Source organism: Carettochelys insculpta, chromosome 1 (genome assembly GCF_033958435.1).
Source record: "Carettochelys insculpta isolate YL-2023 chromosome 1, ASM3395843v1, whole genome shotgun sequence".
NCBI classification, from domain to species: Eukaryota; Metazoa; Chordata; order Testudines; family Carettochelyidae; genus Carettochelys; species Carettochelys insculpta.
In genome coordinates this window covers 7,164,199-7,176,304 of record NC_134137.1, presented here as the reverse complement: position 1 = coordinate 7,176,304, position 12,106 = coordinate 7,164,199, and the positions used below count along the sequence as shown (strand labels likewise).

The window sequence follows — 12,106 nt, the reverse complement described above, 5'->3', positions numbered from 1 at the left end:
TCAACAGCTTTGCCAACGTCAAGGTATGTCACATTCAATGACAGCCCCATATCCACAGAGCCAATTACCTCATCACAGAAGCTAATAATATTGTTCAGGCATGACTTGCCCTTGGAGAATCCATGGAGACTCTTCCTGGTCAATTTCCCCTCTCCCAAGTGATTTAAAATGGATTTCTTGGGATCACCTTCATGATTTTTCTGGTAACTGAGGTAGGGCTGACTAGTCTATAGTTCCCTCGATTGTCCTTCTTTCCTTTTTTCAAAGATAGGTACTATATTTACCTTTTTCCAATCATCCCGGACCTCTCCCAATCTCCATGAGTTTTCAAAGATAACCATTCCTGGTGGCTTTCTTTTTGGGAACTAAGTGCTCTTGTGCTCTCAAATTTTCCATTTCAGCAAATATGCCACTTTGCCAACCAGTACAGTGATAACTTTTGCAGGGGGACCTGTGTGACCCGAGGTTAGACTGTAAGAATGAGAAGTATTGGGTTTCACACACTGGCTAGATTCTACTCTCATGTTCTGTCATCACTATAGCTCTTCAGACTGACTCTGGTCTTGCTGATAGGAAAACCCTGGCCCCTCTGGTTTAGAAGTTCCACTTTCCTGCCACACTCAGAATGCCGTATAAACTAGTTGCTTCTTTCAGACCCCTTCAGCGTCCCAATGGCTGGACCCAAAGCCATGATTTTCACAGTGAGGGTAAAGAGTCAGGTTAAATTTTGATCCCATTGAGATCGATGTCATAACAGCCATCAGAGCCAGGAGTTCGTCATAAATCCACATGTAGGTATTTCAATAAATGGCCTGAATGACACCGATCATGAGCCTCCAATTAGACCAACAGGCATTGCCCCATGACCGCTAAGGAAAGGTGAGTTTGACTGGAGCAAAGAAGACCTCATAGGAGAATTGCTTAAACGTCAAACTCACAGAGTTAGCAGTCTGAAGAGTCAGAAAAACAGTGTTTTTTTGATTGGGTGGATAGTTTTTTTTTTTTCCCTCAGGAGTGGGATGAGAAGACTCTGCTGTTTCCGTGACCTTGCTTCTCTCATTATGGAGAACATAAGAGGCATAAAAAGGTATGTTTCTGGCTTAGAGGAAACCAGCTGTGATTGGGAATCTCACTGTGGAAGTTCAGGAACACAGTTTGTGGTAGGGGACATGTGGTATGTAGTGAAGCCTCCCGGGGTGGTGGGCCACAAGTATGTTTGAGCAGGTCTCAGAGTCTCTTTACCCTGGCAAGCCAAAGAACTGCAACGTGCCTCAAAACATGTGCTCAGTTTTGTTTTCAACTGTTGCTGTGTTTCACCAGTGGAAAGAATCACTGCTTTTTGTGTGTCACTGCACTCTCTATTCTTTATAGTGATATTAGTGTGATATGGTTGCAGCATAATTATGATACATTTTATGCAAGGTGGCCCAATCCAGCCTGAGAGTACAGTAAGCTGGGGTGGGCGTATCAAATCACTGTTTTTCTTACCCGAAAGATTCCTCCGGGTAGCGCTTCATGGAATCTCTCAATGTCATCAAACACACACTTAGTGCAACATTTCCATGGCACCATAGTCACATGAGAATTTCTCCTTTTAAGGGTAAACTCAACATGGTTATGGTTAGAAAAATTGTCTTCAGTAAACATAAGCACAAGCTTTCTACTGTAACTGGAAAATATCACAATCCATGAAAATGTTTAAACCCTTCCTGATTTTTGCTTAACTCAGGGTATCATATATATCTTGTGGTAATAACACCCTGGATCTAATTAAACCTTGAACAAAGAAAGCATTTTTATATGCTTTGAATGCGCCATATTTTAGTTTAACTGACTATCCTCTTGAGCTTGTGCTAGGAGACTGGGAGAACATATCTCGGTCAAGTCTCTATCACTTAGTATTTTACACGCTTCTCTTATGCTCCCAATTATTTATCTCTGTTGTAAGATAACAATCCATCTTTCCAATCTCTTTCCACATAAGAGTTTCCCAGATCCTACCTTGCACCCTCTAGATCTGCAATATCCTGAGTGAGAAGGGTGCCCACTGCTGCACAGAGGATTCCGGAAAAGATGAAATATTGACTGGCTGATCTCAAAACATTGTATTATCTCTTTTCCCCATCCCATTCCTCCCAGTTCTCCATGCTTTGTTGCTTTTCTATCCCCACTTGCACTATGAGCAGGCTTTGGGGGAGCTGCGTACAATAATATTCAGGTCCACACCCTGAGTTCACAGAGTTAAAGTAGAACCTCTTAAAGGGTTTGAGGAGTTCAAATATTTCTCTACAACAGGCTCATGCAGAACAATTATTTATGTTATGTTTCATCTGCCATCATATTGTGAATTCACCTGGCTTGGTTAGCTCTCTTTTGAGATTTATCTGGACTTGACTATGAGAACATAGGGACATTAAAATGGCCCCACTGGGTCACACTAAAGGTCTATCTAGCCCAGTATCTTATGTTCCAATAGTGGCCAATGCCAGATGCCCCAGAGGGATGTCGCTGTCAAGTGACTCATCCCCTGTCAACTATTCCCAGCCCTGAAAAGTAGAGTCTAGTAATAACATCCCTGCGTTAAGTGAACCATAACAGCACACAATAACCAAGATGCAGGTGTACCGTGGATTTCTGTAGAGTCTGTTCTCTAAATGATCTGGTATAATCTGTCAATGTTGGCAACTTTCTGTTCTCCCCCATGACTACATTTATTAATAGGTATAAAATAGTAATCATACTATTTGTTATTATTTGTATAGTCCACTTCACTTTTTCTCCCTCTCATCACAGGTAACTTGTGGGTTTCTAAGTCTGATCAACGCATCAACCACCTCATGGCCACTTTTAATCTCACCCCCTCTGGCCCTTCAACATTCATGCTAATGGGCATCCCTGGCCTGGAACCTGTTCATGTCTGGGTTTCCATCCCTTTCTCAATGTTTTATGTTCTTGGCCTTTTGGGAAATTTCACAGTTCTCTTTGTTATAGGCAAAGAACAGACCCTACACAAGCCGATGTATCTGCTGCTCTGCATGCTGGCACTCACAGACATTGGCATGTCTACCTCCGTTGTGCCAAAGGCACTCTGTATATTTTGGTTCAATTTGACAGTGATTACTGTGAGTGGGTGCTTTACCCAGACATTCTTCATTCACGCAGTTTCTGTTATGTATTCAGCCATCCTTGTGACAATGGCCTTTGATCGATATCTTGCCATATGTAACCCTCTGAGATATGCCATCATCCTTACCAATGCACGGATAGCTAAGCTAGCACTCATAGGTTTGATAAGAGCTTTTCTCATCATTCTGCCCATGACCCTGCTCCTGACTAAACTGCCCTTCTGTGCCAACTACATTATCCCAAACACATTCTGCGATCACATAGCTGTGGCAAAGACATCTTGTGGAGACATCACAGTAAACAGGATGTATGGCCTAGCGACAGCATTTGGAGTTATTGGATTAGATCTGGCACTTATTGTACTGTCCTATGGCCTAATTTTCAGGGCTATCCTCAGAATCTCCTCTAAGAAAGCCTACCAGAAAGCCCTCAACACCTGCACAGCCCACATCTGTGTGATGCTGATTTCTTATAGTTCTGTCCTCTTCTCCACTATGGCACACCGGTTCGGTCTGGGCGTCGCCCCCCACGTTCACATTATCTTAGCCAACTGCTATTTTGTCATCCCCCCCACTCTCAATCCACTCATTTATGGGATCAAAATCAAAGAGCTTCGCGAGAAAGTGGTCAAATATATACGCAGAAGGTGATCACCATGGACCACTGACTTTTCACCTGTGTGACAAGAGGGGGAAAGGACACCTTGTCATTAATCACGATTGCTCATTCCCAGTTTGGCTGATCTTAGCTCTGTGAAAGTTCTCAGCTTGCGAAGGCATCTCCCCTAATGCCTTATCTGTCCATCACCAAGCACCACTCTCTTTGTTGATGACTTCCCTCTATGTGAACATCACTTGATTTCCAGTGTCACCTGCCAGCCACCACCACCACAGGCCCTTTCACTTCACCTTTCCATGACTTTCAGACCATGAGAATGTTCCTCAGCTTCCTGAAGCATGGTGGCTTTTCAATAGACTCAGTGAGAACAGGATTCTGAATCCATCTGACCAACTGAAGCTGCACTTTCTGATCTCCAAAGACAAAAGAGGCAACTGTAATGTTTCTTTACTGTATTACTGTGATCCAGTGAGCAAAAAGTTTCATTGTTTTATATGTTAAATCCTTCAGAAACTGTAAAGGCTAAACCAAACATGTCCATTGGAAAGTGCTAATACAAGAAAGCTGCTAGAGGAACTGAGGACATTCCACTAGAGGTTGTTGGTGATATCTGTGAATCTCTGTGTTTTTGAGAACTGGGATGTGTTATCCTAGAACTGAGGGGTTTGCATCCCAGAACATGATCAAGCTAATTGAAACTAATAAATTGGTTAGTTTTTAAGGAGGTACAAGACTGCTTTTCATTTATATCCTATGTGTTTTGCAGAAGGTATTATCTAATCCAACTGACTTAAAAGCACTCAGGAAGAAAGGAGAATTACTTTGCTACATGGAGACAACAGAAGCTGCCTTAAATAGAGTTTCACTTCACTTCCTGCTGGCTTAGCTATGCTAGAGATCTGGGGACATGCAGAGGAATATGGTAGAAATGTCCATGGAGGGCCACCTTCCATGGGCATTGTGCATAGTAGGCCGGGGAAGTTAAGTCTCCTCTGTGGTGTAGCCCCAAATCTGTCATGTAGTCTGTGGTGACCCTACCTTCTTGATGGTTGTGGTGAGTGAGGGGAAGCATTAGTTGTGTTATATCTGGTACAATCTTGTGTGACCTTCTCATGAATAAACTATCGGAGGGGTAGCCGTGTTAGTCTGGATCTGTAACAGCAACGAAGGGTCCTGTGGCACCTTATAGACTAACAGAAAATTTTGAGCATGAGCTTTCGTGAGCACAGACTCACTTCATCAGATGCTGGTCTCATGCTTGGTCTCATGCTCAAAACTTTTCTGTTAGTCTATAAAGTGCCACAGGACCCTTTGTTGCTGTTACATGAATAAACTAGAGAAACAGAATCCAGATGGAGCTACTATAAGGTAGGGACGTTACAGATTGAATAACTTCCCAGAGAGTAGTTAACAATGTTTCACAGTTAAGGTGGAAGATCATAAGCAGTGGGGTTCTGCAGGAATCTGTTCTGGAACTGTTACTGTTCAGTATCTTTAGCAAAGGCTTAGATAGTGGCAAAGAGAGTACATCTATAAAATGAGTGGATGATGCCAAGCTCCAAGTGGTTGCAGGTGCATAGCAGGATAGGATTGTGATCATATGCCCCTATATTTTTATGGAAATATGTTTTACAATATGAATATGCATACCCTGACAACCCATATGCAGAAGGGAACAATTAACCTATCATTCAAGTGCTTGTAACATGCTGGACGTGTATGTCCTGTTGGTGGTGGGTTAGTGGTATGATCAACCCATCAAATTACAGTCTAATCAGCATTCCTGTGACCCAACCCACCACAAGATTTAGAACTCAAAATGATCTGGACAAACTGGAGGAATGGTCTGAGATAAAAAGGATAAAATTCAATAAAGACAAATGCAAAGTACTGCACTAAGTTTTTGCTTATTTACTAGGCAGTCTGCTTTGATCTGCTTGAGATCCCTTATAATCACTTAGGCCACGTCTGCACCAGCAGGTTACTTCTAAGTAGCTGATACAACTTCGAAATAGCGTACGTCACCTCAACACATGCCACACCCTATTTCGAAGTTAAAAGTCAAATTAGGGTGTGTGTAGATGATCCGCAACCTGCTACTCCAAGATAGGGGGGTCCTCCATGGCAGCAATCAGCTAAGAAGTTGGGACATGCTGGGAGGCCGTGGCCTGGCTTCCATCCCCCCCACTACCCGCCCTGCTGCCCTCCCTGCTGTCCCACCTGATGCCCCAACAGCCGCCCCACCTTCCAGCCCCCAGGACTGGAGGCCTCTGGGGTAGAAGACTAGCTGGGGGAGGCATCCCGGCCCTACCTGCTGGTCCTCCTTGCTCTCAGCCTGCTGCGCCAGGGGCTGCAGATGGTGGGGGGCTGCACCCTGAACCTGCTGGGGGTCACATCCCTCTACCCCCACCCCAGAGTGATGGGCTGACAGCTGAACTGTCCTGTGGCCTCCCATGTACATAGTTTCCCCCATTTGTATATAGTTGCCCCATTATTTGCATATTAGTTCCAGTCTGCTGTACACATACCATAGACAGTTTTTAGCAGTTATTCAATAATTCACAGCACTATTTTTCCAAGAACCCTGTGCGATATGTGCTTTTAGGGCGGATGGTGTGTGGGTGGTGGGGATGGTGCTACGGAGGCCCACCAGGGATGCCCTGGGAGGTGCTCAGTGGGACCCCTGATAAATATGGGCCCGCAAGCCCTCTCGGATCCCTACCCTCTCCTGGTGGGCCTGGCAAATGGGTGCAGCCAGCTGGGAAAAGCTCATGCCAGTGTCTACTGCCCACCCCAGACGAAGGCCTCCCCCTTGCTTTTGACAATGCTGTGGAGCATGCAGCATGCACCCACAACCTGGAGGATGTTCTGGAGGCCAAAGTCCAGGCAAGCAAGGAGGCACCACCACTAGCCCTTCAAGCAGCCAAAGGTCCTCTCTACCACCTGGAGGGTGTGGTTCAGGCAACCGTTGAGCCGCTTCTGGCTGGAATTGAGGTGACTGGTGTACGGGCACATGAGCCAGAGCTGGAGGGGGTAGGCCACATCTGCCATAAAGAAGAGTGCCAATGTGGTGTCACCCAGAGGGACGGGGGCGCGTGTAGGGAGATGTAAGTCCCTTCCTCCAGCTGGCTGCACAGGCCTGAGTTCCAGAACATGTGGGCATCATGTGTAGAGCTGGGCCAGCCCACACAGACATCCTGGAAGTGGCTCCGGCTGTCCACCATGGCCTGCAGGACCACACAGTGGTAGCCCCTCCGGTTTATGTATTGTCCCCCACCATGGCTACGTCTACACGTGCAGCCGACATCGAAATAGTCTATTTTGATGAATAACGTCTACACGTCCTCCAGGGCCGGCAACGTCGATGTTCAACTTCGACGTTGCTCAGCCCAACATCGAAATAGGCGCAGCGAGGGAACGTCTACACGTCAAAGTAGCACACATCGAAATAGGGATGCCAGGCACAGCTGCAGACAGGGTCAACGGGCGGACTCAACAGCCAGCCGCTCCCTTAAAGGGCCCCTCCCAGACACAGTTGCACTAAACAACACAAGATCCACAGAGCTGACAACTGCTTGCAGACCCTGTGCCTGCAGCATAGATCCCCAGCTGCTGCAGAAGCAGCCAGAAGCCCTGGGCTAAGGGCTGCTGCCCACGGTGACCATAGAGCCCCGCAGGGGCTGGAGAGAGAGCATCTCTCAACCCCCCAGCTGATGGCCGCCATGGAGGACCCAGCAATTTCGACGTTGCAGGATGCGGATCGTCTACACGGTCCCTACTTCGACGTTGAAGTAGGGCGCTATTCCTGGCTGCGTCTACACGTGCACGCTACTTCGAAGTCTACACGTGTTGGGCGCTATTTCGAAGTTGAAATCGACGTTAGGCGGCGAGACATCAAAGTCGCTAACCCCATGAGGGGATGGGAATAGCGCCCTACTTCGACGTTCAACATCGAAGTAGGGACGTGTAGACGATCCGCGTCCCGCAACATCGAAATAGCGGGGTCCTCCATGGCGGCCATCAGCTGGGGGGTTGAGAGATACTCTCTCTCCAGCCCTTGCGGGGCTCTGTGGTCACCGTGGGCAGCAGCCCTTAGCCCAGGGCTTCTGGCTGCTGCTGCTGCAGCTGGGGGTCCGTGCTGCATATACAGGGTCTGCAACTAGTTGTTGGCTCTGTGTATCTTGCACTGTTTAATGAAAGTGTGTCTGGGAGGGGCCCTTTAAGGGAGCGACTTGCTGTTGAGTCCGCCCCGTGACCCTGTCTGCAGCTGTGCCTGGCTCCCTTATTTCGATGTGTGCTACTTTGGCGTGTAGACGTTCCCTCGCTGTGCCTATTTCGATGTTGGGCTGAGCAACGTCGAAGTTGAACATCGACGTTGCCAGCCCTGGAGGACGTGTAGACGTTATTCATCGAAATAGCCTATTTCGATGTCTCAACATCGAAATGAGCTATTTCGAAGTTGGGTGCATGTGTAGACGTAGCCAAGATGAGGAAGTTTAGCATTGTTGCTGTTTTCTTGTCCTTGCTATGTGAAATCTTAGCTTCTGTTCTCCAAACTGCTCCAGAATGCTATTCACAGAAGGAATGATGGAAATCCACCTTGCATTAAAAAAAAAAAAAATCTGTAGTATCAGAGTTAGTCTGAATCCACAAAAACAACAAGTCCTGTGGCACCTTACAGACTGATATTTATTGGAGCATAAACTTTCATGGGCAAAGATCCACTTCACACTCATCTGACAAAAGTGGGTCTTTGCTCACAAATGCTTATGTTCCACAAAAAATCTGTTAGTTAAAAAAACTGTAGTATCTTTTGGTGGAGGTCGAGGAACGAGCGTGTTACAGCATGTGTGGTCAGGGATGCTAACTGCTGGTGACATAAGAAGTCAGGGGATGAACAGGGAGAGTTAACGAACTCATCAATGAAGAGAACATTGCTTCTCCATGGAGTGATAAGACATTATCTGTGAGGGAATTCTCAGGCTCTGAACTTTCACAATGCTAAACTAAGCAAAATTTGGACAGAGCTCTGTTGATTAAGTATCGGCGGGGTAGCCGTGTTAGTCTGGATCTGTAACAGCAACGAAGGGTCCTGTGGCACCTTATAGACTAACACAAAAGTTTTGAGCATGAGCTTTCGTGAGCACAGACTCACTTCATCAGATGCTGGTCTTGGAAATCTGCACGGCCAGGTATAAATAAGCCAGAGCAAGTCTGAGGATAACAAGGTTAGCTCAGTCTGGAGGGGTGAGGCTTACTGACAGCAGTTGATCTGGAGGTGTGAACACCAAGGGAGGGGAAGCTGCTTTTGTATTTAGCCAGCCATTCACAGTCTTTGTTCAAGCCAGAGCTGAGGGCGTCGAATTTGCAGATGAATTGTAGCTCAGCAATTTCTCTTTGGAGTCTGGTCTTGAAATTTCTTTGCTGCAGGATAGCTACTTTTAAATCTGCTACTGTGTGTCCTGGGAGATTGAAGTGCTCTCCTACGGGTTTTTGTATATTGCCATTTCTGATGTCTGATTTGTGTGCATTTATTCTTTTATGTAGACACTGTCCAGTTTGTCCGATGTATATAGCAGAGGGGCATTGCTGGCACATGATGGCATAAATTATATTGGTAGATGTGCAGCTGAATGAACCCATGATGGTGTGGCTGATCTGGTTAGGTTCTGCAATGCTGTTGCTGGTGTGTATATGTGGGCAGAGCTGGCAACGAGGTTTGTTGCATGGATGGGTCCCTGAGAGAGAGAGTGACTGTGGTGCGGTGTATAGTTGCTGGTTAGGATTTGTTTTAGGTGGGCAGGTTGTCTGTGAGCAATGATAGGTCTGCCTCCCAAGGCCTGTGAAAGTGGGGGATCATTGTCCAGGATGGGTTGTAAATCCCTGATGATGCACTGTAGAGGTTTTAGCTGAGGACTGTAGGTGGTGGCTAGTGGTGTTCTGTTGGTTTCTCTCTTGGGCTTGTCCTGTAGTAAGAGGCTTCGTGGCACACGTCTGGCTCTGTTGGTCTGTTTTTTTCACTTCCTCAGGTGGGTATTACAGTTTCAAGAATGCTTGGTAGAGATCCTGTAGGTGTTTGTCTTTGTTGGAGGGGTTGGAGCAAATGCGGTTATATCTTAGTGCTTGGCTGTAGACAATGGATCGTGTGGTGCGTCTGGGATGGAAGCTGGAGGCATGAAGGTAGACGTAGCGGTCAGTGGGTTTACGGTACAGGGTGGTACTGATGTGGCCATCGTGTATTAGCACCGTGCTGTCCAGGAAGTGGATCTCCTGTGTAGACTGTTCCAGGCTGAGGTTGATGTTGGGGTAAATGTACATGTACATTATCCCCACCCTTGCTCCGGCTTATTTATACCCGGCCCTGCAGATTTCCAAGACCAAGCATCTGATGAAGTGAGTCTGTGCTCACGAAAGCTCATGCTCAAAACTTTTCTGTTAGTCTATAAAGTGCCCCAGGACCCTTCGTTGCTGTTACAGATCCAGACTAACACAGCTACCCCTCCAATACTTGAGCTAACCTTGTTATCCCCAGCCTTGCTCTGGCTTACTTATACCTGGACCTGCAGATTTCCAAGACCAGCATCTGATGAAGTGAGTCTGTGCTCACAAAAGCTCATGCTCAAAACTTTTCTGTTAGTGTATAAGGTGCCACAGGACCCTTCGTTGCTGTTACAGATCCAGACTAACATGGCTACCCCTACGATACTTGAGCTAACCCTGTTATCCCCAGCCTTGCTCTGGCTTACTTATACCTGGACCTGCAGATTTCCATGACCAGCATCTGATGAAGTGAGTCTGTGCTCATGAAAGCTCATGTTCAAAACTTTTCTGTTAGTCTATAAGGTGCCACAGGACCCTTTGTTGCTGAGGAAGGAGTACATTTCAATATTTCGTTCAGAAATTGATGGAGAAATGTGTTTTTTTCCCCTACAGCAGCAATAATAACAGGGAAATTCTCCACTTACCATGACACCTTCTCAACTCTCACAGAGCAAATGGTCTGCATATCACCTCATAAGGTGGCCCACTTACTACAAGAGAACTGACTAGGAAGTCGTCTGATGTGTTGCCCTGGAGAAATTTCAGTTGTCTGGCATATGAGGAGGTGTGCCCTGGTGGAAGTAGAATATGATTGTAAAGACATCAGACAACCACTACATCTGAGGGATTTGGGATCATTTAGTCTACAGAAGTGAAGAGTGCGATGGGTGGGGATTTGATAGAAGCCTTCAACTTCCTGAAGAGGGGGAGGGGTTCTAAAGAGGATGGTGAGAGGCTCTTCTCCACCATAACAGTTGCCCGAACAAGAAACAGTGGTCTCAAGTTGTGGTGGCGAAGGTCTAGGTTGAATATAAGAAAAAAAAATACTATTTGACTAGGACAGTGGTGAGTCTCTGCAGTGGGTTACCTAGGAAGGAGGTGGAATCTCCATCCCTACAGGTTTTTAAGTCTTGGCTTGACAAAGCCCTGACTGGGATGATTTAGTGATGTTGTCTCTCTGAACAATGTGCTCTAGGAACAATTTGAGGGGAAATTCTCTTGCTTGTGCTCTCCAGGAAGTCATACAACCAGGACATTTCTCAAGTAAATGCTATGGATGCGTGTTGCAGACCAGCAAAAGTTGCAAGGAACTGCTGCAAGCACCTGAGTTTGAGGGTGACAAAGTGTCCTGGGGAGCAACTGGTGCAGGTGAGGGAGAACTTTGAGTGATTCCAGATGTGGGTGCTGTCAGATGGCCTTAATCCTGAGCAGAGGAGAGAAGTCTGTCCCTGGCCGGCACCCAGGCTGCTCTATGCCTATCAGATGATAAGTTCTCCAGGGCTCGCTGCGGGACACTAGGTGATCTGCTGGCCTGGCACTCTAGGAGAGAGGCAAGAAGAGGTGGATTCCCCTCAGATGACTCCCATGGGCTGGAGCCATTCACTTTATGGAAGACAGCAACACTCCCAGCCAGCTGCTCCTTGGCTCTGTGCACTCAGCCCATCCTATTTTCAGGAGCAGACTCGCCCACAGAAAGGAGGCTTCTTCTCCTTCATGACTCCTGAATCCACCCACAACCCTTAGTGACTTGTAATGATTACTTAATATTAAAATATTTGCACCCTGCCCCATAGACACAGTCTCAGAACAGAGGCCTAACACTTCAACCACGTTCTCAACTTCCTGAACCAACTATCCTCTTCTTCCGTCAGGGAAAGCGAGGCTCGTCGAGACCGAGTCTGAGGTTCTCAAAAGTGTCTACAGGGTGCAGGAACAAAGGGTGGACACCGTATATAAAGCAAGCAGGGGGATTTATTACACTCAGCACTGATGAGGTGTCACTTTGCGTGTTAGGCTCAGTGAGCACCGTCAGGCAGTAGAA

At 46.7% G+C, this 12,106-nt stretch overlaps 1 protein-coding gene across 1 annotated transcript; it reads left to right on the top strand.

The window, feature by feature from the left end:
• Window positions 1-2,837: 2,837 nt before the first annotated feature.
• Window positions 2,838-3,776, top strand: LOC142002693 (olfactory receptor 52P1-like). Its single transcript, XM_074979006.1, has one exon. It carries the CDS (start codon window positions 2,838-2,840, stop codon window positions 3,774-3,776), a length of 939 nt encoding a protein of 312 aa, XP_074835107.1.
• The last annotated feature ends 8,330 nt before the right edge of the window (window positions 3,777-12,106 follow it).

Coding starts and splice junctions, on each gene's coding strand:
- LOC142002693 (XM_074979006.1), top strand. CDS start 2,838: ATGGCCACTTTTAATCTCACCCCCTCTGGCCCTTCAACATTCATGCTA.